The 27,888-nt window shown below is 44.8% G+C and overlaps 1 protein-coding gene across 2 annotated transcripts; it reads right to left on the reverse strand.

Moving 5' to 3' along the window:
* Positions 1–838: 838 nt before the first annotated feature.
* On the reverse strand, positions 839–27,495 carry SBSPON (somatomedin B and thrombospondin type 1 domain containing). Of its 2 annotated transcripts, XM_053660807.1 has the most exons (6): positions 27,164–27,495; positions 17,925–18,119; positions 8,789–8,879; positions 5,041–5,217; positions 2,522–2,647; positions 841–1,561 (listed from the first exon to the last, which is right to left on the reverse strand). In XM_053660807.1, exons 1-5 carry the CDS (start codon positions 27,456–27,458, stop codon positions 2,530–2,532), a joined length of 876 nt encoding a protein of 291 aa, XP_053516782.1. In that variant the 5' UTR covers positions 27,459–27,495; the 3' UTR covers positions 841–1,561; positions 2,522–2,529. The 2 variants fall into 2 exon arrangements, with proteins under 2 accessions (XP_036992221.2, XP_053516782.1); XM_037136326.2 differs by having other exon boundaries at positions 839–2,647.
* Positions 27,496–27,888: the final 393 nt, after the last annotated feature.

The raw sequence follows: 27,888 nt of genomic DNA on the forward strand, positions 1-27,888 counted from the left end.
ACGACAGCCAGGGCTTATTTTTCAACTTTTTAAAATGATCACCATCCCTCATTCCTTTCCCCTTCTTTTTTGAATGGGTGCATTTATTTTTTTTCAAATTACTTTCCACATGCACTTTTGAAAATTAGTTGTTACAGAAATCTAGGGACTGTAAATCATTGTATAGTACCTGTGGAAAGAACCCTAAGTGTAAGGTACTCATTGAAAAAGGATGCCAAAGAGGTCTTAAGTACTTCGATCTCTAACTTTGAAAATAAAAATTTTGCTTCTTCATTAATCACTTGGACTACATGTTTCAGTTCTGAACTGTTTCCTTGGGCTTTGCTAGAATTAATAACAAGCTTTTCAAACCCATTATTAATAGTTAACTCTAGCCTATAAACTTCTCAAAAATAGGAATTATAAAAATATACTATTGTAGCCCTGGCTGGTATGATTCAGTGGATTGGGCAAGGGACTGTGAACTGGAAGGTCACTGTTTGATTCCTGATCAGGGCACATGCCCAGGTTGCAAGCCAGGTCCCTGGTTCGGGGCATGTGAGAGGCAATCAATCCATATGTTTCTCTTGCACATTAATGTTTCTCTTCCTCTCTTTCTCCTTCCCTTCCCCTCTCTCTAAAGATGAACAAATAAAATCTTAAAAAATATATATAGTGTTGTACAATATGAAGGTAATTAATAAGTGTGCATTAAAAACTGAAGGTATAAGGTAAAAAATTGATTTTGTATAATTCAAATATGTTAAATGTTATAACATATTGAGTCTTAAATACCTCGTGGCCTTATTACTGTGAGTCGTCACACTTATACCTGCTAATTCTGAAGGGGTTTATTTGTTCATTTGTTTTGGTGAAATTTTGTTCAGTCACTGTCCTGCCCAGAAATTTTGGGTATTTTCTAATCAAACAAGTAAAGAGCTTTTTAAAATGTGAACAAAAAGTTTATTTACCAGTACAAAAATTTTAAGCATCATTGAAAATGACCCAGGTATATTTTCCAAAACCTTGTTTTACAAATGTTAGAAATTGTCTTAAAATGTTAGTAATCAACTGATAGTTGAAATCTTCACCTTGAAGAGATGCAAAATTTTCATTATTAATTTCTGAAGAATTTAATTTACTACAAAAACAACTCTGACAGTTAAATGAATATTTAGTCAGGAATATCGCTACTCTCAGCATTAAATATTGGGCACTTTTCCATTTCTATTAAGTTTGCTATTGTCATCCTATCATCACAAAATAAGTACCAAGAAATATGTATTTTAGTAAATCATTTGTTAATTAATAATATTTTATACAAATGAAACTGAAGGAATTTCATATAGTTTAAATCTTCAGATTCAATTCTCCAAAGAAAATATCCTGAATTTACAATTTGTTTCAAAAATGAAAAGGGCTTAGCTTTTACAGCCCAGTCTTTGACACAGTTCAGCTTTTCATCAAAGCTGGGTTCATTCGGCAGGAGAAGCGGATATCTGGCTCTGTGGCTGGCTTGCAGAATGACCTGTTGTCCCAGGTGCTTAAACAAGCCACTTGGTCTCTGGTTCGTAGATTTTTCCTACCATTAAATAAGACTAATATTATGTGTGTATGCAAGTGAGATCAGAGTATTTGTAATAAAATCCAGCTTTCATTAATCTATTCCTCTGCCATCTACTCAAAACATAAAATGAATACTCACAAAATAGAAAACAAGTATTGTAATAAGTTTACTACAACTGAACTTGACACTGGATATCTAAAAGACTGTTTTAGTCAGCTTCAGGCTTTAGCCATGGAAATAATCTTAGATACTAATGATGGTAGAATTTTCATAATTAAAACAATTGTTTCATTCACTGGTGCCAAACTTTCTCATTATGAAAAGTATAACATTTAAAGGAACTCATAGTGATCCAGAGTGAACAGTTGATCTTTTCAATTAACTGAAGAATATTCAAAAAAGTATTTTTAGCATAGCTCTTTTTTTCTTACAAAATGCTTGTTAAATCTTAAACAATTTGTCCTGTAGAAAATTATTTGTGAAAATTTGCTTGAAATTAATCATTTCAGAATTTGTGGAATAATATATGAGAAATGTTTATGTAAGAGTATACATATATATGTATACATTTTTAAAGCAAGAAGCTTTGAAGATTACAGAAAAGGAGAAAATGCAATTGAAAGCATAACCTTAAATGACAACTTATTCACCAATAAGTGGACCGTGTTCTAGTAATTTTAGTGCAAATAGACATGTATTTTTGTGGTACGTGGGCCGCCTATAGAATGAGGGGCCCCTGTGTGGAAGGTCAAGGACAGAAAATCACAGGAGACTTTACAGTGGGTCCGCAACTCAGTATAAATAAAAACAAAGGTGTTGTGTTTACTGAGAACTGGTCCCTCAATTTTCTTTCTCCACGTCAGAGTGTGGCAGTGATGTTCAAAAATTTGGCCACACAATTTTTGAAGGTTTATGAAGCATTGAACGTACTTGATAATATTTATAATGTTTACACACAGATTTTGTAATATTTACCTTGCAATCTATATAAATATAAAACTGTGCACAGCTGGACATGAACACTGATCTACTCGCCGAACTTTTTTCCAAGTCCCTTGACATCGAGGATTGCCAACTGCTTGCCAATGGAGAGTCTGATTTCTGAAACAATATTTTGAAAATGTTACTAGACTAAAAGCAAACCAAAGGAAATGCTAATTTACAAAATTATACATTGAAGGTTTCTTAAAACTAAAAACTCCAGGTAGTTTTTTTGTTTGTTTTTGTTTTTAGATTTTGAAGTACATTGTAAATTGAAATTTTAAAAAACGATCACAAACCAAGTTCCCCTTCTTCGGGTTCTATCAAAACAAGTTACCACTTATCCCTGTTTGAGGACACCCTGTGCTGAGAGTGTAGTAATCTAAGGTATTCATTTCTGTCACTTGATCCGAATATATGAAGTGCTACATAAAGGAAAATGGCTTTCTGTTTCATGTATATTTAAATTAGAGGAGTCTAAACAAAATAATTTCTTGTAATCCTTTTCACCTCTTTGATTCCATGATGAAAAAAATGGGAGATGTGGAAAGAGCAAAGCCGGATTATTGCAATTATATATTTATAATAATAAAAATATTATATTTTATTAATATCAATATAAATAATAATATTTTTCGATTTTATTTATTTATCTTTAGAAGGGAAGGGAAGGAGAGAGAGAGAGAGAAATATCAGTGTATGGTTGCTTCTCATGCATCCCCTGCTGGGAACTGGTCTACAACCCAGGCATGTGCCTTGACTGGAAATCAAACGACAATCCTTTGGTTCACAGGCCCTCACTCAATCCACCAAGCTACACCAGCCAGGGCTGAAATTATTATTTTTAAAGTCAGTGGAACCTCAGCCAGAGTTTAAGGTACTTTATGGATACAAATTAGATTATAAATTAATTTCAAGTCAAGATATAGATGAGGTATTCAGAAAAATAATAAGTGTAAATATTAAGTTTCTATTTCATATGAATTCCTTACCCACTTTACTGTTCATATGGTGTACTCAATACAGAGACTGTTAGGTACAAGTGACTAACAAATGAAAATTCAAGTTATTAAGCATTAAAACACAACAGGGGAATAATGAGTAATTGGAAAAGTCCGTATTTTACTTTCTAATCTGTATTTTTACCAGTTCCATCTGACATACTTAAAATCATAACCCATGCCCAGAAGTCTACCCTTTCCTTAGTTACAAACAGTGTTACCACATTTAACTGATAAATGAGTATAGGACTTGCATAGTTTTCAAGATGTTAAAATGTTTTCAAGGGTCAGTTCTTTTGGAAAATCTATAGATTTCTGTAGTTTATGACCTCGCAAAGCTGAGCCCACCACAATCTCAATCATTATCTTAGGACTCCACTGAGCAGTGCTTCTGAACCTGCTGTGGAATGAGTCATCTTGGCAGGGGTCAGGGATCCACCGCCCATGAATCAAATCTAGCCCACCCCCTGCTTTTCTGTAGACACTGTAAAGAGTTAAATGAAAATGGAAATAATATTTTGGGATACATGAAAATCATATGAAATTCAAATTTTGGTGTTTACTAAAATACAGAGTTATTAGAACAAAGCCCAGCTCATCAGCTTACATAGTGTGTCAGCTTACATTTTGATGCAGAGTTGAGTACTTGTGACAGAGCCTCTGGCCCACAAAACCAAAAACATCTATCATCTGGCCTCATACAGAAAATATCTGCTAACAACTGACCTGGGAGATTGTTAAAAATCTACTCCCCAAAAATTCAGATTCAGGAGGGGCTCAGAAATCTGTATATCTTATTTTATATTTTAATTTAATTTAATTTCAGTAGTGACCCAAAGATATGTTTGTTGATTTTAGAGTGAGCAGAAAGGAAATAGAAAGAGAAACAAACATCGATAGGTTGCCTCCCATACACTCCCCTACCAGGGCAAAAATCTGCATGTTTTATGTCACCATCCTAAGAAATTCTAAAACAAATGGGCTTTGGAGCAATCAGGTCTTTAGTGGTCATTTAGGAGCTAAGCCTGAACCCCAATATCCAGATTTGCCCCCTCATCCCTCATTTTTGATGAACAGCCTCTAAGTTCCACAGTGTGAACTGAGCCTTGGGCTCTAGAGTGGCAAGGAGGAGGGGTCTCTTCATTCAATGCTTGACTGTCCATGCCATGCCTTGCTATGCCCCCTACAGGTCAGCTGTCTAGGACATGGAGAGCACATATCTCTCCAAATGACTAACAAAAAAAGTCCTGGCCCTGGCTGGTGTGGCTCAGGGGACTGAGTGCTGTCTGGTGAATTGAAAGGTTGCTGGTTCAATTCCGAGTCTGGGCACATGCCTAGGTTGAGGGCCAGGTCCCCGGTTGGAGGCATGTGAGAGGCAACTAGTTGATGTGTGTCTCACACATTGATGTTTCCCTTCCTCTCTTTCTCCTTCCCTCCCCCTCTAAATAAATAAATAAAATGTTTAAAAAATAGAAAGAAAGAAAAGTCTTTCAACCCACTTCCCACGCTTACCCATCAGAATCCAGGCCATCTCCAGAACAACGGAGACTCACAGAGTTCATGGCTGGAGGTTGACAATCAACACACACTGTGTACCCCTCTCGTAGGTACTGCATCCATCGTGTCAGGGGACGGTTTTCCAGGGCACAGTGATGTGTCAGTGACTCGGTCTTGAACTCCATACAGTATCTACAGCAAAAAAAAAAGACCAATTTCATTCACTGTATTTGTATATATATATATATTTTTAAATATATTTTCTTAATTATGCTATTACAGTTGTCCCATTTTCCCCCCTTCACTCCACTCCAGCCTGCACACCCTCTGCCACCCACATTCCCCCTCTTTAGTTTATGTCCATGTGTCATTCACTGTATTTAGAGGTAGCCAGCTGCTACAGAAATTCTTAGGAAGCTTGTCATCCCCAAGGACATCTGCACAGGTCACACTTTGGTCATAGAACACCTTATGACAGTTCTCATTCACTGATCTATGATGGTATCCAAGAGACAACTGTAGTGAAACTTGAAGCTCTTTTTCAGTCCATGACTGAATTATCTGGTCAACATGAATAGGCAGAAATTTGGATATCCTGTACTCTATCTAGCCTAACTACTAAATTGTGTATATAAAAACACATTTCAGTAGGAAAATAGTCCTTGATCACTTTGCTGACATTTAAAAAATATATTTTATTGATTATGCTATTACAGTCCCATTTCCCCCCTTCATTCCCCTCGACCCTGCACACTCCCTCCCAACCACATTCCTCCCTTTTAGTTCATGTCCATGGGTCATACCTATAAGTTCTTTGGCTTCTACATTTCCTATACTATTTTTAACCTCCCCTGATCTATTTTCTACCTATCATTTATGCTACTTATTCTCTGTACCTTTTCCTCCTCTCTCCCCCTTCCACTCCCCCACCGATAACCCTCCATGTGATCTCCATTTCTGTGGTTTTTGTTTTGCTTTCTTTACATTCAGTTGTTGATAGTATTGAGTTTGTTGTCATTTTACTGTTCACAGTTCTTCTCTTCTTTTCCTTAGATAAGTTCCTTTAACATTTCATAGAATAAGGGCTTGGTGATGATGAACTCCTGAACTTGACCTTATGTGAGAAGCACTTTATCTGCCCCTCCATTCTAAATGATAGCTTTGCTGGATAGAGTAATCTTGGATGTAGGTCTTTGGATTTCATGACTTGGAACACTTCTTTCCAGCCCCTTCTTGCCCGTAAGGTCTCTTTTGAGAAATCAGCTGACAGTCTGATGGGAACTCCTTTGCAAGTGACTGTCTCCTTATCTCTTGCTGCTTCTAGGATTCTCTCCTTCATTTTAATCTTGGGGAATGTAATCATGATGTTCCTTGGTGCGTGCTTCCTTGAGTCCAACTTTTTTGGGACTCTCTGAGTTTCCTGGATTTTCTGGAAGTCTATTTCCTTTGCCAGATGGGAGTTCTCCTTCATTACTTGTTTAATTAAGTTTTTAATTTCTTGCTCTTCTTCTTCTCCTTCTGGCACCCCTATGATTTGGATATTAAAATATTTAAAGATGTCCTGGACATTCCTAAGCCTCCCCTCATTTTTCTGAATTCTTGTTTCTTGATTCTGTTTTTGTTGAATGTCTCCTTCTTCCTTCTGCTCCAAACTGTTGAGTGTTGGTTTCCTTCCTATCAATCACTGTTGGTTCCCTGAACATTTTCCTTTATTTCACTTTTTATAGCCTTTATTTTTTTCCTCTATTTTGCAACCATGCTCATTTCTGTGAGCATCCTGATTACCAGTGTTTTGAACTGTGCATCTCATAGGTTTTTTATCTTTTGTTGCTTAGTTGTATTTTGTCAGTAGCTTTGATCTGTTCTTTCATTTGGGCCACTTTTTTTTTCTCAGCACACCTGTTTTGTAGTAAGGGGCGGAGCCTTAGATGTTCACCAGGGCAGGGCAACCCAAGTGGCTGTGTTATGATGCTGTCAGTGGGGGAGGGGTCCAAGAGGGAACAATAGCTCTTGCTCAGCTGTCAGCTGGCTTTCAGTCACTTCCTCTGCTACCCACAAGCAAATTGGACCCTTTTGCTGTTGATTCCTGGCTGGGTTTGTGTATGTTCTAGGACCCTGTGGACCTCTCCAACGAAGTCTCCTGTGAGGCTGGGAGTTTTTCCTGCCACCATAACCCTCACCAGTTTTTCCAGCCAGAGGTTTTGAGGCTTTATTTTCCCACTCAGGAACCCTAGGTTGCACGGTCTATCTTGCTCCCCAGTTTTCCTCCCAGTTTATTTTCATGCAAATGTGGGACCACCTGCTCCACCAGCCACTGCCTCACCCTGTCTGCCAGCTGCTGCCTTGCCACCAGTCCTTTCTGCCCAGCTGCCCATCTCTGCCCTTCCTACCAGTTTGGATATTTCTCCTTTAACTCCTGGGTTGTCAGACTTCCATACAGTTCAATTTTCTGTCAGTTCTGGTTGTTTTTTGTTTTTAAATTTGTCATTGTTCTTCTTTTGGTTGTGCAAGGAGGCATAGTGTATGTACCTTTGCCTCCATCTTGGCTGGAAGTCAACTTTGCTGACATTTTAATGAATTATATAAATTGAACAAGACCTTGCTTGAGCCTGAGAACATGTGAGTCCTAGGAGAGCTCATCCTTGATGGCCAGGCCAGCACCAGCCCCACAGATGCTCTCAGGGCCTTCCCTACATTCCCCACCCAGCTCACCTACAGGGTCTGGGATAATGACATGAGTTTTCACTTGAAGTCAGACATCACAGTTATAGTGGGTGTCACAGGTGAAAGGAAATGGGAAGCAAAACATGTTTTTCTGTGACAGAGACTATTGTCACCTCTTACTGAGCTATGGAAAACTCTAACACTATATGTGACTAGATTGAGGGCCCCACACATGGGTGAATATTTCAGTCTTGTTCTTAAAAGCAACACAATTTTTATAATTCTTTGGGGAAATAAGACATCATAAGAAATGCAACGCTGAATGTTGCATTTTAGGTTCTAACTATGCTAAAATGGGGTAGTTTTTCACGTATAGAATTATGAGCAATAACAGAACAGTGTTTGGAGCATCTGCTTCAGTGAAGATCTCTAACATGGTAAGTATCATTTATCAGGTAACTTAAAGTCCTGAGGTAGAAAATCCTGTGATGCAGCTTCAGTCAACTTCAGACAGCTTAACCCAGATATCTCTCTCTTCAGTTTTTCCCTCTAATTAAATTGTTGTAAGAACCCATGTGGTAGGTATTGATATTCTCATTTTTCAAGACAAAAAAGCTGAGGTGGCTGCTGAGCAGCAGTGTAGGGATTTGAACATGCAACTGCCTGGTGTCCCTGCTCTGACAGAAGAGTAGACTTGTAGTGAGCACAGAGGTTCCTCCCAGCCTGTGCCATGAGTCTATTACCTGCAGATAATAGAAATCCACAGAGCTCAGGTTGGGGCCACTTTTGAATTCACCAAACAGAGGTGGTGCTGGAGTCCGTGGGCCCATGAAGACTATAAGAGGAGCCCCCTTAGTGTGAGTGACAATAATATCAACTCATTTTTATATAGCATGTTTCTTTTTAGAGATTAGACCTCAGAGACAGAGAAATCTTTAAAGGCCAGCAAAAACAAGGAGGTACTGAGTACTTTCCCAACTCCATGGTAGAATCATTTTTACCCAAAGGCAATGAACAAGTAACAGAGGAAAACCCATTACACCATGTTGATCTCTGTGGTCAAGTGAAAAAAAACATAAGTTAAAAAAAATCAGATTACCCAGTGTCCTCTGTGTTTGTAGACCATTGTGGGGAGACAGCTTGTCTTGTTCTCTCTTTGTTGAATGCAGAGGTAGTTATGAAGGCAGGGACTAGAAAACAAATTAACATTGAACACATGTAGCCTAAAGTACTCAGAGCAATGTTTGACAAACTTGGCTTCAAATCTGTCAAAAGTGCTCTGTATTTCAAGCCAAAGGCCTGTGGCACACCAGCAGGGAGTGAAGAGTGGCTACATTCCTGTGTCCCCAGGACCCATTGGTAAAGATTTGTGCGCACACAGGTGAGTGGGGAAGGGACTGCAGGCCTGGGGAACTGGCCCTGTCTGCAGCAATAATAGCACTGAAAAGGGAGGGCCCAGAGGAACAGCCCAGAGGAGGTAAGAAATTATGGGGGGTGGTAAACCAAGGAAAGACATGATGTAATATACAAAGGGAGAGAATATTTTTTTAAAATGAAAGGTAGAGGAATACAATAGAAAGGGGGAAGATAGGAAGAATCAAGTAAAAGAATGAAAGGGAGAGAGTGAAGGAGGAAAGGAGAGAGGAAGAAGACCAAAGAGAGTAAAGGGGGGATAGAAGGAAAAATGGTGACCAGAGACAGAGAAAATAAGAAATGCGGAAAAAAAAACAGAAAAAGCAAAGGAAGGAAGTGTGAGTGCTTCCCACGTCTTCTGGTAAACACTGACTGGAAGCTTCGCTGCCAAATGCATAGCCAGGGTGTGCCAGGTACCAGCCAGCGCAGCACTCTCCCTCTGCCCACCTGAGGAAGGAAAGGCCTGAGTCATCCTCTCCTCTTCCCTCTCCTCCCCCCACCCTACCCCAACTCTGATGCTCTAGGTAGGAGAACAGAAAAGGAGCCAGGAATTCTTTCTCCCCACCTCTGTTCCTTCTGTAATTTTATTTTGTTTGTGTATCTCCTTCCTATTTCATTTCTAAGTCCAGGGAAGCACCTGTCACTCTGTGTAGCACCTGTAGATAAGCTTTGGATTCCACTCTGCTGTCAACTCAAGGAAGACAAGGCTTTGCCTCATTCATCACTGTGGCCCTTACACATTTATGCACTTAATAAGTGTGTGTGCAGTGCGCCAATGAGCAAATGAATAAAGTCCCAAAACTGCCACCAAGGCACATGGGTCCTACTCCCCCATGGTCTTCTGTTCTTGTACTGAGCCTTGCAGCTAAAATGACTCAACAAAATCCTTCCTCCCTTTCATTTCAGAAATGGGACCGACCCAGGAAGGGTACATACCAGCTCGTGTTGGCTTTTGGATGTGAAAGTCATCATCAACATGAATACAGGGTGCAAAACTGATGCCTCAGGCTTACATGTTCATTTTACCTGGCTCCTTACTGCCACAGGATGGCAGCCTTAATTCTGTTCTAGATTTTCTTAACAAGGAGACACTTTTATATTACTAGGGAATGTAAGACAAGAGTGGCCTACTACCTGGCAGCCACTTGCCCCTAACAGTTGCAGGATTACCCTCGTCTCCTACGGTTTGATGCCTAATCTTTCCAGTAAAAAACTTCCTACATCTTGCATCAGCCCTACCACCCCAGCTGCGTGGCTCTTTCTTGCTGCACTAAGATGTTTAATTGTTTGCCAAAGAGAACAAATCGTGCTTTCTAAATATTACCATAGCTTTTGAATTTCAAAATCTACAGACAATCCAAAGGACAAATGAATGCACATATGCCAGGATCCCTCTCTGTTTCTCTTAGATCTAATGATCAGAAACACAGACACTCTAAAGGATTTTAGTTTTCCCATGTATCATTATTTCCATTTCTGTTCTTCTGATGAATGTATGTGTTTATTTGCTAAGTGAAGAATGGGTAGCGTTATACCAGGTAAATTATAATATTTTGGGGGTGTGTTTCTTTACTCAAAACATTTACTTGATCTCCTAATTTGTATTGCATATAGTGTCACAAAAGTTCATAAGCATACACATGAATGCATAGCCCAGGGAAAAATGAGGTTAGAAAAGAGAGGGCAAGTATATGCCTAGAGGTGCTGATATAAAGTCCTCAGAAATGTTTTAGAATAATAGAAATAAACGCTAACAATCATGCACGTCTAAGTTTCTGGGCACAATGCAAAGTACTTTACATGTGTTAATTCAGTTAATTTTCACCACACCCTCTGAGGTAGATCCTATTATTTCCCCATGTCACAGATGAGGAAATTGTGGCACAGAGAGGGGAAGAAATGTGTTCAGGGCTCCTGTTTAACTAGGGGAGTACCTGGCCTCGTCTCTAAACCATGCTCCTCATTGCTGAGCTCCACGGTCTCTATTATAATGCTGACCACAAAATTTCACTATTCTATAAGGCATATTTCCCATGAATTACTTACATTCTACTTTATTTCCCCTTTCTGTCCCTTATCACAAAGTCCAAAAGTAGGAAATGGGCATGGGTGGGCTGGGGGCTTATGGCCCAAGAATGCCGTGGGCACTGGGCACAGATTAACGCCCATCACAGGATGGCACCTCTGTGGCCTGCTTATGTAGGACGAGCTTCCACATTTTGTGTTACTGAGCTTCACCAAAGTTTTGTAAAGAGGTGTTCTGATGAGGTTTCCTCATCAAAAACCAGGGGCTCCCAGAAGTTAAAGGGAAAATAAATAGTAAATGACTGAGCAAGGGCCCAGCAGAGAAGGTAGCTTCTGTTTTTCTGAGACCCAGTGTCCGTAGTCAGTGTCAAGCCTCTGTGGTTACGACTCTTGATAAAAACAGCCTGGTAGCCCTACACTCTGTGTGCTGTGTGTCCTGACCCCTCGCCCTACTGATAGGGCACATCCTCCTCCCGTGAGTCCTCGGGAAAGTGGACCAGGAGCCAGACTGCCTGCACATCTCCGATCCAGTGCCGTAATCTCCCCCACAAGTGCAACTGTCATTACAGGAAGAGTGGTAAGTAATTTAGAAACTATTTTTGCCTTCAGTCCTGCTTCTGCTCATGTGTGGAAGCCCATAGCTGGGTGCGCGGAGCAAAGATTCAATAAATTGTAGTACCCCTCCTTTCCCTTCCTGGCAACAATGTTCAAATGTAATAGATTCTTTGTTGACAGGCCCTTTGCCAACTTCCCTGGCATCCCATCAACCTGCCATTGTTGGGTTTTGCAACAACTTCCACTTCTAAAAGGTGGTACTGCACATACTTTGAACATGAAAGTAAATTAAATTTGTTTTGAGAATTTCATAAAGCCCTCTGACACAGTGGGGAGTCACAACAGCAGGCTCAGAACTCCCACTCTGAAGATTTCATGGAAAACAGAATAGAATACAAATCTGACCAATGACACCAGCCTGCAAGCATACAGTTGATAATGCACATTCATCTCCTTGCAGGAGGAAAACACATATAAAAATTGTCAGTATGTGCAACAGATACGGTCACATGGCTTTTTGGGTTTGTATTTTATGAAAAAAGATAGTCAAAATAGTCTTTCCATGAAACAGATAAAGTGCAATCGCTACTTGATCATTAATAAGAGCACTTCTGTGATCTCGTTTCATTCACTGGCCTAGCAAGGCCTTTATGTTTCTATTTAGGATTACCAGAATCTATAACTGCAATTTTAGGTCTAATGATAACAGTTAACAGCAAACCAATACCAAGTGTGGGGCAGAGGTGGGGGGAACCCACAGGATCTGGAGCCGTGAGATCCAGGACTGAATTCTGCTAGTCCTTTCACCTCTCCGAGGTCCGATGTCCTGCTGTGCAAACCAAGGATAATGCTGCTGTTCTACCTGCATGGAGGCAGCATGATGGCCCCCAAGGATGTCCACGTCCCAATGCCCCACACCTGTGAAGATGTTATGTTATGTGGCAAAGAAGAACTGAGGTGCTACTCGGTTGATCTTAAAACAAGATTATCCTGGATTGTCCGGGTGGGCCCCATTAAAATGAAGAGTCAGAAGAGAGTCCTAGAAAAATGGGACCTTGGAGGAAAGACACAGAGAGATGCAGCGAGGCTGTGGTGCTGGAAGAAGGGCTATGAGGGAAGGAATGTGGACGGCCCTGGACGATGGAAAGGGCAGGAAAGGCAGCCCTAGCAACACCCTTTTCAGCCCAGTGAGGCCGTGTCTGGCTTTTGGCTTCAGAAATGTGAGCTAATGCATTTCTGTTGCTTAACTCACTAAGGTTGTGGTAATTTTTATCCATAACTTTCTGAGGTATTGACAAAAAGTGATCCAGTCACACCCTGGTGTTTTTCTCTAGAACATGCTTTCTGATCATGAATCTCTTCTCTCAGTGTTCTTTGCCATATTGTGAGGCTGAGAATTTCCCAGTTCACTAAGCCCTGTTCCATTGAGATGATGAGTTGTTTCCTCCATCTATCACGTAGCAAGAAGAAACCAGACTGCACCTTCAACATTCTGCTCGGAAATCTCCTCAGCTAAATATACAAGTCCATCACCTACAAGTTTTACTTTCCACATGACTGCAGTCCCACTAAGCTCTCTACCCCTAATGACAGGAACCGTGAAAAGGCGAGGAAGGGGACTCCCGCTGAGAGCCTTCAGGAAGAAGCACAGCTCGCTCACTTGGGTTAGCCCAGCGAGACCTGCGTTGGATGACCACCCCACGGCACTCTTATGATAATAAATTCACATTCTCATAAGCCGCTAAGCTCATGGTCATTTGTTTCTGCAGCCACAGAAAACTCAAATACTCTCTTACAAGATTGCCCTGAAGACTGAATCAATGTCTAGAAAGACTCTTTGCCACACAAATGTGAGGGCCAGTGAGCCATGTAACGAAGGCTCCTGCTCTGTGAACAGGAGGCCTGCAGGGGCAGGTAAGAACAGGCACACAGGTGGCCGTGGAGCAGGACCTAGAGCCCTAGGTAGAGGTGGGCGCCCCTCCCCAACACTTCCTCACCCACCTTCATGTCCATCATGGTGCTGACTCAGCACCTCGAGTTCTGAGTGACAGTGATATGTGTCATTCAAGTTTGCACCTCTCCAAATCCAGCACAGTGCTGGGATGACACAGGTGCTCAGGGAATCTTAAGGAAACACATAAATGAAGGCACAGGAGCTGGGGTGAAAACGGGCTTGGGGGGCCTGGTGAATCCACCCCCTTGGATTTTCACATTACCTTCTCTCATTTCCCTCCTCCCCCACCCCCAGCAGTCCACCATTTACCAACGTGTATTCCACAGAACACTCTGATGAGCAGCACAATCTCCTGGAGGCCTTGCTACAACGCAGAGAGCTGGGCCCAGCTCCAGTGACTGTGGGTCTGGGGGGCCAAGGAACCTGCATTTCCAGTGAGTTTCCAGGTGAGGCTGAGGCTGCTGGTCTGAAATCACACTGAGGAACCAGCTGAACTGGAATATTTGAGGTATTCTGTTCTCCCTGGTTAGCTTGTGACAGTGATACAGGGTGCAGCCAGGGCCCCCCCCCCCCAAAAAAAAAAAAAGATTTAGAAAGGTGTCCAGAATTCAAAGTTTATAGAAATATTGGAGAGACATATAAGATGTCCTCACCGCCCCCCCCCCCCAGGGGGAAGGGATGAATGGAGCCAGGCCATTGAGAGCTGTTTTGCATAGCAACAGTTTTGCAGCTAACCTCTGGAATGATTATTTAACATATCTATAACCTTTAACTGGTTTCATAGATATGTTAAATATCTGTGGCCAAGTTTGGAGCCAGGGACTGAGGATGGAACTAGGAGGACTCAAGATGGGAACTAGGGTCTGCGCTCTGGAGTGAGGAGTGCCTGTGTGGGAGCTTGGAAAAGACTGGCTCCAAGACATGAAGGGTCCCCGCTTGGCCAGATGGGGGGAGAGCCACGCGGTTTCAGCAGAGTGAGGACCCCCTCTTGGTGAGGTGAAAGATGGAGCCACGTGGTTTTGGCAGGGTGCGGACCCCCTCTTTCCCAGGTGAAAGGGAAAAACCACGCAGCTTTGCCAGAGTGGAGATCCCTGCAGCCAGGTGAAGAAGAAAGCCACATGCTTTTGGTGGAGTGCGGACTCCCACAGCTTTGGTAGAAGAGGCCCACGCGGCTTTGGGGTGCCCCCTCTGGCTGAGGGGCCTGAAAAAGCAAGAGAGACTTTGACTGGAACTGGGTACAAAGGACTCTTGCCAGTGGACCATGAGAGGGTACCACAGTACTTTGGATTAACTCGAGATCCTGCACAGTGACACAGCTGACGGTGCCAGCAGCCTGCAATACAGACGTGTGCTCTTTTCCTGATTTACGGTACCCGGAGTTGGGACAGTGGGAGAAGGGAGTGCTGTGTGGGTGTAGGTGTATACCCTAAAGGACTTTAATATTTTAGTGGAGGCATTAGGCCTGAATAGCATTAAATAAACATTTTGTTTCCTTTTCACAAATCTCTGGCATTAAGAGATGTCTTTCCAATTGGCGGCGGACAGAAGGGCCCAGTAGATTTTAGTATTTTGTTTTCGGGAGGGGCCCCTGTTGTATAGCAGTTTTGGGCATCCCTAGGTGGGCCAAATATTGTAATGCCCCTCCCTTGGACCTCTTGTTCGGTAACAACAGGAGCCATCACTGACCTCCCAGCTGAAAAGTGGACATCAGGGAGCAAAGACAGGGTGGTGAATGGCCCTGCCTCAAGTAAAGATTTCTCCTCTCTTCCAAGCTGAGAGATTTTGCTTGACCATATCGAGAAAGGAGGCCATTAGGTACAGCTGTTTTCTGTTGAGGTTGGATCAGAGTCACTAACACCTTCTGGGGAGTCACCTAAGAAGACTCCTGCTTCTTAAAACCCTATTGTAGGATTTGATGGAAGACATGGGCAAGAGGGGTAATTTGGAAACGCAGGGACATCGGAGGTAGGAAGCACTATGGATTTTGCCCCATCAGAGGAGAGATGGGTGGACATCTCCAGACAGAGAACCCCAGAAAGCAGGGTGTGGACCTCATACTGCCTGGTGCCCTTGACACACATTTCATAGCATTCTCTTCTGTGACCCTCCTGTCCCCTTCCCTGTGACCTGCACGGTCCCGTTAGAAGGCCCTCCAGGGCTGAGAAGGGTCTGTGCCAGCCAGGCTGAGAAGGGTCTGTGCCAGCCAGGTGCAACACTGGATGTGCTGAAGGACTACCTTCTAGCAGTCAAACTCGGCAGTAAATGAATGGAGCAAGCTGCTTTTCCTGATAGAACGACCATAGGTTTTTTGATGACCAAAGTCATCAAAAGAAAATCAGTCATGTCCAACAATGACTCCCTCCTGAGCTGTGTCTGCAGCATTTCTGCAGAGTAATGAGTGGAATGTGATTTTGTGCTGTGGCCAATTCTGTGAGCCCTAAAATATGTCCCCGTGAGCCCACTGTGACACCCATGTCCACGGGAGGCTCCACCTGACCCTTCCTTTCACCTCCACGAAGGCGACCTTTTTAAATTAACATCTGATCACATCGGCCCCTGCAGAAAACATCCCGGTGGCCTTCCAGGCCCTTTCCTATAAAGACCAGAATCCTCAACAAGGCCCTCCAAGGCCCCCCACTGGAAGCAAGGCCGGGGGGTCCTCTCTCACCTCTCACCTTGCTCTCTGTTCTCTATGTTCCATAAATGAGCCAAAGGTGGCCAAGGGTTGTTTACTTCCTCACAGCAGGCTGAAACCTGATAACTCCAAAGCCTACTGGCTTCAAACTCAATTTTTTCTATACACAATTGTTTTAAAAATAGCCAAACAAGCAGATTTTTAGCTATTTAGGCCTGGCCTGCTTTGCATGTCCTGTGAAACTACACCCAGCATCTGCTGGCCATTTGTAAGCTATTCTCTTGTGATTCCAAGACCCCAATATGTTAAAGCCCTTGCCCTTCACAGCTCTGTGACCCAAGACTCCCGGTCATGCCACTCAGCTGACATCAACTGGACACACAAGCCCTGGCATGCTGACGCCTCTCCTTCCATTCTGGATGGCGGTCCCTACAGCTCAGCCTCTGGACCTCTCTGTCACGAAACCCTGACTCTCGTGTTCAAACGTTTTTCCTAGATCGGCCTCAGACTTCTTAAACCCCCTCTCCCTGACTATCTGGTTCACCATGCTGGTCTCTCAGCCTCATCCCCAATCCTCAGGGAGGTCCCTCCCCCCCCCCCACTTCTGTGGCTTCTCTGCACCCTGAGAACCAGAGGCAGTCAGCTAACACACACTCCTAGGTCTACGCCTCTCATGTGGTTGGGACCAGCTGGACCAAACTGCAGTTGTAATTTTCTGAGATTAATTTCCCAGGATGATCAGATGAGCATCTCTGCCTCCCCCTGGACAGTGACCTATCTAGACACATCAGTGGGCTCCCTGGCAGCTTCCCTCACCATTGTAACCCTGCCCTCCCCGCCCCCCAGGGCCTGGCATGCAGCCTGCGGCATGCAAAAGGGAACATGATGGTTTAATGAAGGTCATGCTGTCATGAAACTTTCCTAGTTCCTATGAAAAAAATATGATCTCCACTCTCCTGGGAATCAGTGCTTTGCTCTATCAGGTTCCACTCAGATCAAAACATCGATACTGGCCTTTCTGCTTATTTCTTTGTGAGCTTCATGTGGCTCCAGACTCACTAAGAAGCCGACTCCTGGCACCTCCAACTGACCACCCCACAACCAGAAGGATGTTTTCAAGTCACAGATCTGATCACATCAGCCACAATCTAGATGGCATGAGAGCAGAGGCAGGTGATTCAAGAGGATAATTCTATCATCACTGGGAAATGTATAATGTCTCTCCTGTTTTCATGAGCATGTCAATGTTGGTGATTAAACAGAAATTACAGTGAAAAGTGAACTAGAGTCATCCTTACCAGACACTCACTCTGCTGTGTGAAATATCACCGCCTTGCCTGAACGCCTGTGTCACCAGCGTGACTGAGTTTGCTGAAAACCACTGAGTCTGTGCACGAGAAGGGGCCACCCCTGGTTTATAAACACAGGGAGGAAATAGCAGGGATAGGGCTGGGGGACATGTATGCAGCTGACCGGTGATTCCTTTATCAGGCATTTCCTGAGCTTCATATCTACTCCCCACAGACTGGCCCACCCCAGTGGCTGCAGCGTGGAACTTTCCCTGCTCACTACCTGACCCTTTAGGGGACCAAGCGCGCGGAGAGTCATCCAAGACCACAAAGGCGGCAGCACTGTGCAAACCTCCGTCTTTACCGAAAGCGTGCCCGCAGTCCTGGCCCTGCGGCGTCGAGTACTCCAGGCAGCCGGCTCTCTCTTCCAGAGCCGGGCAGGGCATGCCGCCGTTCTGGGGCTCCTGCTGAACCAGGCGCCTCCGCACACGGGCCATCGGCTTGCACTGGTCCGCACAGCCGCTCCAGGGGCTCCACTCCCCCACGATGCATGGGCGAGCTGAAAAACAGCACCAGGAGACGGTCACCCAGGGAACCCAGCAAGCTGCCTGCCAGGCTGCTCCCTCCCAGGTAACAGCGGCGTCCAGCCCACTTGAATTGTGTCTGCAGGGACACCAGGTCTCAGCAGGGCCCCCCCTTTGACATTGACGCCACTGCCCTGATGGTTAACTGATAACCGGCTACCTCTCAGAGGCAGGCAGAGACTCGAGGACCACGGAGGTGGGTCTGAGCCAAGGACACACCTAAGTAAAGAGACCATTCCTTTAGGGTACTTCCTCATACTCGCGGCTTAGTTTAGATCTTGGCTTTGGTTTTTCCTTGATTGTAACTTTATCCTCTCCTGCCCGGAATGTTTTTTATTGTAACAGTAATAAATATTCACTGTAGCACCAGTAATCCCATCACCTACCCAGTGAATTTCAGCCAACGTGTCTCTGGAAGACTCAGGCTTAGGCCCGCACCGAGGGACCTCTGTACTCTCGGCTGCTCCTGGATGCTCATTCTCACCCTCATGGTTCATCGACTCATCAACTATGAGAGCCGGAGTGTAGACATGAGCAACTAGGGCCCACCGAGGTGAAAAGCACCCTGGTGGTCATGAAGGGGCCAAGTCAGGGCAAGAGTCTGGCTGGAGCATTAATTCCCTGACCATGACTGTGAAGTCAATGTAGTCACACACTTAGCTTTCCCATTTAAAGTCCTAATGAGTCTATAAAAGGACTGTAATGAGTGTTTTAATTGAATTATGTCAGGACTTGAAATTAAATACAAGAAAGGACAAGAAAGAAAATGTATGTACCTCTAAACTAGATGCCAAAACCCTTTCCCACAAAATGTGACCCACTTTCCCTATCACCCTCACACTTGCAAGTTTGCGGAGGCTTCACCGAAAAAGCACCCCGCCTTCTCTGAAATCTTAGCTTGGACTCGACGGTTTGTACTTGAAAACTGAAGAAGGAAAAGGGTCACACCCAACATAACCACCTTTCAGTAATTCAAAAACTTCAAAGTGTTTTATAATATGCTTTTATTAATCATCTAAAAACTCAGAGGTATCACGTGACTTGGGTCAACTACCTGAAAAAGCAACAGTGAGCCACATTAGAGTTTGTTCCCCATATCCACCATGCACACATCCTTTGGAAATGCAGTAATGGGTCATTTCCTGCTCCTGTCATCTCTTGTTGACCCCTCCCTTGTTACATTTAGGATGCCATGATTAAACTGGCCCACAGAACGAGGCATTTAAAGAGATTGCCAGGCTAGGAGCTGGGTGAAAAGGACTTCTGTCCTTAATTCTTTCAATAACTCTCTTCCCACCCAAATCTCTTCATCTCTCAATCTAGCTATTCCTGCACTTATGTTTGGACTTAAATAAGATTTACTAATATACTTTTTAAAAAATACACTTGTTTCAAAGATTAACATTCTGACATGACAGAATTTTATAATATGGCCTAAGGTCACATTTTTCCCATGAGGAAAAAGATGGCACTGGGGAGCGCTATAGGGCTGAATTTTGTCTCCCAGTATTTCTTCGACATTTCTGGTCCAGTGTTTGTTTATTTTACTGGGTTTGACCCACAGTGAAAACTCTCAAATCACAGAATAATTGAATCAACTGTTGTTTCTATTTGGTTAAAGTTAGTCCTCGGCAAAATTCTATGTCCCGTTTTTCTGATCAATGACTTTAACAGCCTCATAAAGAGAATCTGAACATTCTGGGGCTCTGAACAACATCTTGATGGCTTCATGGTAACACAAAAGGAAACAAGTTTTCGTGGACCTGTAGCATTAACAAAAGCTGTTCCACAAAATATTTTGAGTTAGAAGGTTAATCTGAGGTATTTATTCCTATCTGTACACACACACAAAAAATCTATGCTTGGTTAACTTGTGAACGTTTGATGATTTGGACTGGAAGGCACTGAAATCACAAGCAATCTCTGGTCATGGAGGTCAAGGGAAGTATGGAAATTTTGGACAGGCTTATTACCATGAGTCATATATTAGACCACAGGATAAAAATTCCCGTTTGAACTATCCTATGTTCTTGTCCCCATCCCACTAAGCATATCTAATTTACACCTACATACAGCATATCAAAATATTATTTTCTTCGAAACTGACTTTCTCAATCTTCACATTTCATTCACCATTACTGGGGCCTGACGGGCTGTTTCCTAGTGAGCAGTGTGATTACCTTTGACTCCAAGCTTGTCACAGCCTCCTGATGTCTTAAAATGATGACATTATTTTAGGGGACGGAAGCCTAGATTTAATTGTCCCAGGAAGCTTGGTAAGCCCTTTTTTTCTTCTTCTTTATTTAAACTCAGTGTAATATTCAGGTTGAGTTTCCCCAAAAGCACATTCTGAGACATGGATTTGAATGCAAGCCATTTATTTGGGAGGTGATTTTAAGAAGCATAACAAGGGAATGCAGAGCAGAGACAAAGACGCAGACACAGAAGAGAGACCAGGACTATGAAGTAGATGCCCGGGTCCCTGCTTTCGGCCCAGTGGGCACCTATGGCCCTCATCTTGCTGTGAAGTGAGCTAATGGAAAGATCCAGAATATAAGGAATTAGCAAGTCCTTCCTGATGCACCAGCTAGTCCCCCCTCCTCAAGAGTTTCTGGTTATCAGACGTCTCTACCATGGCCACAGGGAGAAAGGCCAAGAACAGAAAAGTAAGTTATATATTTCAGTGACAGATCTGGGCTCAAGAGCAGGGCACATTTTTAACATGTCCTAACAGGGTATCCAGCCACAGCGATGTGCCATGACCTTAAAAAAAATTACCACTGATCTTTTTTAAAAAACACTTTTAAGTGGCTTTTTTTAAATGTGGTTTGCCATTGAATTGAAACTCCCTGCTGTGTGTGACTGACCTGTGCCTGCCGCTCCACTCCCACCTGGAGTCCTCTACCCCCACTGGCTCTGTGCCAAGCTCCAGCCACCAGGCCGCTTGACCCCGGAAGACACAAACTCTTTCACACTCTGAAACTTTTGTTGTGTGTTCACTCTGCCGGGAATGTTCCTCCCACACTGGGCATGGCTGGGCTCGGCTCATCCTTAGGTCCCAGATGAATTAGTTCCCCTTCTGGGAGTCCTTCTCGGGCCAGCCTGGCTAAATCATCTTCCAGCCCCCACTACACACACCCCTCAAAATCATTTCCTCTCAGAGCTCAGTGCCGCTTGCTTTCAAGCAGCTTTATGACTCATCATTACATATTTATTTTTTGTTGCTTATTGTGCTTGAGTTTTTTCACTTCATGTCTAGAGCTTGGCACTTGGTAGATAGTCAAAAAAGTTTTGCTGAATGAATGAATGAATGAATGGCATTGGGCAAGTTCCTAAATAATGTTCTACATTGAAATAGACTCTGCTCTGCTCATATTAGTTAGAAGCCACAGCACTGACAGAGGCCCCAGAGTGCGAAGGAAAGGAGAAACTCCCAGAGCCCAAAACATGAGATTCTTCACCTGGCCCAGAGCTGGCTGTGCTCTCCTGGCAATGGCGGCCTCAAAGCCGGTCATTGGAAGGAGCACCGCCTCCTGCACCTTCAGGTTAGAGAGACCCCAGCTTCTCCTGGCAGCCCCACGTCTTCAAATTTTTTCTAGCCCATTCCAGTCTCCTGCTAGTACCACATCTGGAACATAACAAGTTTCTTAAATTTTATTATCTTTAGTGTGAAGTGGTTTTTCTTTTTATCTGAGCCAAATTTCCCTCACTCAAGAATTTCAGAATATGGTGCAAAAAATATCCGTGCCTATCTTATCGGTGCCACTTAGAGACTTCCGCTGCTTCAGCGGCTCCCCTTCCCTGCGGCACACATTGTCAGGTTGATGACTCTGGCTCTGGACCATCTTCCTATTGACGCTTTCACTCTCAACATTACCAGCGCACTTTTGAGCTTCAGTGAGTTGTGGCAGCCAAAACTAGACACACTATTTTCAGTCTTTAAAATACCGAAGGGTAATTTAAAAAATATTTTTCTCCAGTGCTTTTCTTGATGATGCCAAATACACACACAGCAACGAACTAAGCTGGCAGCCACAGTCCTTCACTACGTAAATATAGTTTGAATTACTTCTTCTTAGTGGAAGGCCTTGCTCTTACTCTCATGCGGCTGGGTCTCCTTGGTTAATCACACTCACCTCTGTAATCTGGCCCTGCTTCCTTGGCTCTCTGCCACCTCAAAATTAAAGGCCACCCAGGATCAAGTGCCTTCTCTCTCACATTGTGGAGTTCATTCACTCCTGAGGAAATATTCCTTTTTACACTTTGCCCACAGCAGTGCCATTTATGTATGGCTTTTGCTTCCTGACATTCTAAGGAAGAAAAAGACAGCCCCTTATCCACACGCACACATACACATCCCATGGCGACATAGTTTTAAATGTATGTTATCTGCATTATTCTCCCTCCATATGTATACCCTTTCCTGTGAAACTTTGTCAAGTGAGACTACATTGTCTAAGTTACTATTTACCCCCTGAAAAAAGCTCCAATAAAATGAGCAAGTACTGTTTTCCTCTTGCAGAAACCATGTTATCTAGCCCCCAGTAGGGGGTTTTCCCCCTTTTGAGACATTAACTGCACAAGTGCATGAAATGCTGGCAAGACAATGAAATGGGCTGCCTCATTTGAAAAATGAAATTTTATGTACCATGTAAACCCAGAAAAAAAGGAGATGCAAATTTAAAAGATAAAGATGCTTTTCCTGGATAGTAAGTGTCTGGGTGAGTTGTTTTCTTTTGTGCACTTCTATATTTTATGAATTTTCTGCAACATGCGTTTTGTAGTCAAGGGAGAAAATGCTAGTTTTAAAAGGGCATGTGGATACACCCCAGCTGGCAGTGCCCTCTGCAGCCACAGCTGGCGTCCCCTAGGTGGAAGGAGGGCTCATACATTTTGACAAACGTTATCAAGGCTCCGAGACACCACCAAGGATTGCACAAAGGAGCAGGGCACACTTTCTTGCCCTGAAGGAATACGTGGTTGATGGAGAGAGCAGGCTCACTCACTCCACCAGGATTTATCTGGGCCCTACCCTGAGAAGTATGTGCACAGCTTCTCATAAGGCCTCATTTCTCCGAGGACCAAAAACATAATGTGTGGGTTGTGGATCCACAGTTCATGGGGTCAAATTCTCTTTATTAGTGGTATGATTTTGGACCAATTGCCTAACCTTTAACCTCCTGGTTCCCCGAATACCTTGGCCCTAAAGTGAGGTATACAGGCATACCTCATTTTACTGCATTTCACTTTATAGTGCCTTGCAGATGTCACATTTTTTTAAAAATTGAAGGCAAGACCCTCCACCAAAAAAAAGGTTATGACTTGCTTCATTGTGACTCGCTTTATTGCAGGAGTCTGGAACCAAACCCACGATATCTCTGAGGTATGTGTGTAACCTCGGTGGGTGTGAGACCTAAGTCAGTTTGGAGCTGTGAGGTGCCCACAAGAGGGCCTGGCACAGAGTGAATGCTGGGTAGGCCTTGACAACTTCGCCCTATTTGATTGCACACCCAGGGCTGCAGCCAAATCCTGCCTGCTGAATATTGACTGGTGCCCGGCCCTGCTCGTGTTTTCTGCAGTGATAAGGGCAGGGGAAGCCACACGCTGTCTCTTGGCCCCTGTGGTTCCAGTAAAGCCTCACCTTTCTAAATCATCAAACACTGCGATATCCTTGCTTTGAGTGAGTTACAAAGCCCATGTTTTCAAGTACAGTGCCCCGTCTTCCTCCAGCCAGATATGACATCAGGTTTGGCCAGTTAGTTTTTTACATTCTCTATAAACCTAGAACAGATTAGCCCATATAGGCTACTCAGTTTTTGTCCCTCTCCATGTGGGTTAATTATTCCTCTTTCCTTAAATTGCTCATCCAAGATCCAATGCAACCCACTATTTCCATGATCAGGAACCAAGCTGATGAATTAGAGACTGAGGTGTTCTGAGCCCGACAAGACAGCCCTCCCAGAAGTTTGGCCCTGGACAGGTAATATGTGCATCTGTCCCCCTCCTCTACCTGTCCCCTTCTCCCCATCCCTGATCAGGCCAAAGGAGAATTTCCTGTGGTTTTTTTTTGGGGGGGGAGGGTTGGGGGGAGATGCATAGTTAGTATTAAAACCCATGCCATCATTATTACAAGAATTTTTTAGATAATTGGGTTCAGAACAGATTTTTTGGCAGCTTAGTAATTCTATAGATCCAATAACTCATTACTTTTAATGAGAACAAATTCTATTTAGAAAAAGAAATTTCAGTATTTCATCTTTTGGCCATACCAAAAAAGATGTGTTTTTCAAAATTAAAACGTCAGAAGGAATAGAGTAAGGCATGGTAAGTTCTGTAACAGTTCCACTTTCTGTTCATATTTAATGTCACTGCAGTCAAAAAGGCTCTGAGAGCATCAACAGGTAACACCACATTAGGACGAAGAATCGTTCTGTGTCTGTAGAGGAGCTGGGTGCTCTGCGCTGCTGAGCCTCGATTTACCCAGGAATGAGTAATAGCCGTGAGTTGGCATGCACAGAAGTGGCTGATGGCACCCTGAAATCGGGCAGCCTGGTTCGGCTCTCACTCCCCCGTCCCTTCATGGTGACTTAGTAATAAGGGCAGAGTCCCCAGCAGTCTCAGTTGCTGCAGAGGTGAGATGCTCATGCAGGCCAGCTCTGCCTCTCGAAACCCCAGAGTCCGCTAGCTCAGTCGTGACACTCGTCCAGGGCTCCGTGGTGCCCTTACTCTCACCTCAGCTCTGAGGGGTCAGCAGGCTCAGTCTCACCAAGTGGCCACCTTCCAATTGTTTCTATTTGCTTCTTCCCTTCCCCCCAGAAAGCTCCAGGTGCAGAGAATTGACTAACAAGGAGCCTTTTCAGTCCCAAGTCTTCTACTAGGCTGGATCCTGAGTCCTTCCAGGGATGGTAAGGTCGCCTGCCAATCTTTACTCAATAAATCCCCACTCCAAAATGAAGTCTTTTTTAAAAAAACATTTTTACTTCCTGGGCTGAAAATCAGGGATTTATTTTTGACCAAATAAAGATTCTGAGGATTCCGCAACTGCTTATAGTGGTGTTAGTGCTCAGTAGAAAGCCAGTTCTTCTTAGGACACTGGCCTTGCCTTTCCCAAGCACTCTCTAGGCCCGAATCTCCGTACCTAAGTGCATTCACCAAATCTGTCCTATTTGCCAGGCTGGTCTCAGGGACTTGCTTAGTGCCTGGCACAAAAAAGCTGACACCCACAGGTCACTGCTGGAATCCTCCTAGAATCCCCTCCCCTTTTATGCACCTCCGCATTTTGCAGAGGTAGGTTTGCTGGTCACTTCCTCTGGAAAAAGTCTTTCTGAATTCCTCTGGTCTTCTCAGGTTTTCTTCTCTAGCCTACAGGTCCCTTATTTGGGCACTAAGCGTGTTGCACACGGTCTTGTACGTGTGTTTCCCTGCTCAACTATGACCTTCTAGGAGGCAGAAAGTGTGCCTTCATCATCTTTGGGTCCCTGTACTTCCCAGAGCATGTGATCTGAACTACAAGAATTCTGTATCTACCCTTGAAATACAGGTAAACACCTCCTGAGAGAGGGCTGAGTGAGACAGGCTGCCACAGCGGACAGGCTTCACTTGGAGATCCAAGTGACTGAGGAAAACTGGCTTGGGTAAGATGGGGCTACCGAGAAGGGCACAGGTGTCCCCTTCTAAATAACTGACACATCACCTCATATTGGTAGTAAAATACCCTGGCTTTAGAACAGGAAAGGGAAAGAAGCTTATCAAAAAAAAGATCAATGTGGTAGGTAAATCATTAGTTTTTGATCAGGATAAAAAGAGAATCTAATGTTTTTCGACTGTGTTCTTTCTTCAGCAATAGGCCCAGGTGACCTTCAGACATGGACTTGTGACCTCTTCCTGCAGAAAGGGGCAGAAGGGGTGTGACTCTACCAGGCACCGGTTGTCCAGGGAATGACACAGCCCTGCAGGATACTCTTCCAGGAAGATGCTTAGGACCCCACAAACCCAGGATCCTTGAGGTCATCTATACGGCCTGTAGGGGGGATGTGATTAACAGAGAGCAGGGCTACTTTGATTGCCAGAGCCAGCTTCTATCAGGGCACACCGTATTCTTTAGGATTCTCTCACCGTTTCATCCTTTACCTTTTAACTTAATTGAATCAACAATTATTGAGCCCATACCAGATACTGTGGGAAATGAAAAAGTTTGATCCTAAAGGAAAATCAGAAGGAATAAAACATAATAGGAACCCTGAGATAAAAATCTTTATCAAGCTCTCTCGATAAAACTGAATTCAGAGAGCAGATGGACCCCTTCCTATGAGAACGGCTATGTACGCTGCCATGTCCGGAGTCCGGAGGTGAGGCCAGCTGTTCTCCAAGAACTTCTGCAGCAGAAAAGTTCCTTCTCAGAGCAAGCCCTGGGCACTGAGTCGGATCATTACATGTTCTTCTCTTCATCACTCCTCACCTACCCCTAAAATGCCTGAGGACTAACAGAAAGCAAGCTGTGGAACCTGGTCCAGGGGCGTGCCCCGGACCTGTCGGTGCCATTTCTCCAGGTGGGAGGTGTCTCTGAGTTCCTGAGTGGAAGAATTCACCCAGCAGAGTTGTGACCCCGAACCCTTCAAGAAGAGAGGGCCCCAGCACCTTCCATCCAGATTCTGGCGGGAGGGGGGTGCTTTGGAGCAGTATGTCTAGATACTTGGGACTGGAGGCACCTATGGTAAAGAGCCTGAGGTGCACATAGGTGGAGGGGCTGGACGACCCTGGGCAGATGGAGCTGAGTGTACTCTGATACAAGGGGCTGGACGGAGAGTTCCAGGATGGACTTGGGTATACCTAGATGGAAGGATCTGGAAGACCCTAGGATGGAAGGAGCTGGGATTGGGAGGGATCGGAGAGGGCCGGGATAGAGGAACTGGACCCACCGGAATGAAAGGGGCTACGGGCTGCGCTCCTTGGTGCGTGATCGTGCGCCTCTAGGCTGCGGGCGAATGGCCGGCGCCCCACCCTCGGCCCTGCCACCCACCTGGGCACGCTGTGGCGTAGTCGAAGCAGCAGTCCCCCGTGAGGCGGCAGGCTTGGTCGCAGAAGCAGGTCCCGTAGATCCTGTCCAGCCTCCAGCCGCGGGCGAAGCAGGCGGGGTCGCGGCCGGGACAGCAGCGCCCAGTCTCCACGCATCCGGCCATGGTCCCCGGCCACAGCCCCGCCAGCGCGCACAGCGCCAGCCACAGGGTTCTCATGGCCAGCACTCCGCGGCGCGGGCGAAGCACAGACCTTCGTAACGAGGGCTGACCTCCTCGGAGAGCCGGGACCCCGAGCATCCGGAGCGGCCGGCCACCCGCAGCTCGGCCAGCCCCTGCCCGGAGCGCAGCCTCCACCCCCGTGCACCGCCCCTCCCGGGGGCGGGGGGGCGGGTGCTGCGGCCTCCCCGGCCCAGGTGGGGCGCACTCTCCCCGGGCGCCCCGCAGTCAGCGCTCGGGGCACCAGCTCCAACCCACCGGGACCATCTGGGAGCGAGCCGAGAAGCAGGTGCTCTGGGATCCCAGCGTCCCAACAGCCAGGCCCACCTACCCTGGCAACAAATTCGGCTTCCTAACTTCTGGGGACACGTGAGCGAGTGGGCATCGTCACTGTCGGGGCGGCGGACGAAGCGCGCTCCCTGTGCACAAGGGGGTCTCAGAAGCGCAGTGCGCGCCGCTCACCATGACTTCGCCCACCGATGCCCTCACTGCGTTTATCCCGGGTCACCAG

Source organism: Artibeus jamaicensis, unplaced genomic scaffold (assembly GCF_021234435.1).
Source record: "Artibeus jamaicensis isolate MK-2021 breed Jamaican fruit bat unplaced genomic scaffold, CSHL_Jam_final scaffold_916, whole genome shotgun sequence".
NCBI lineage: Eukaryota > Metazoa > Chordata > Mammalia > Chiroptera > Phyllostomidae > Artibeus > Artibeus jamaicensis.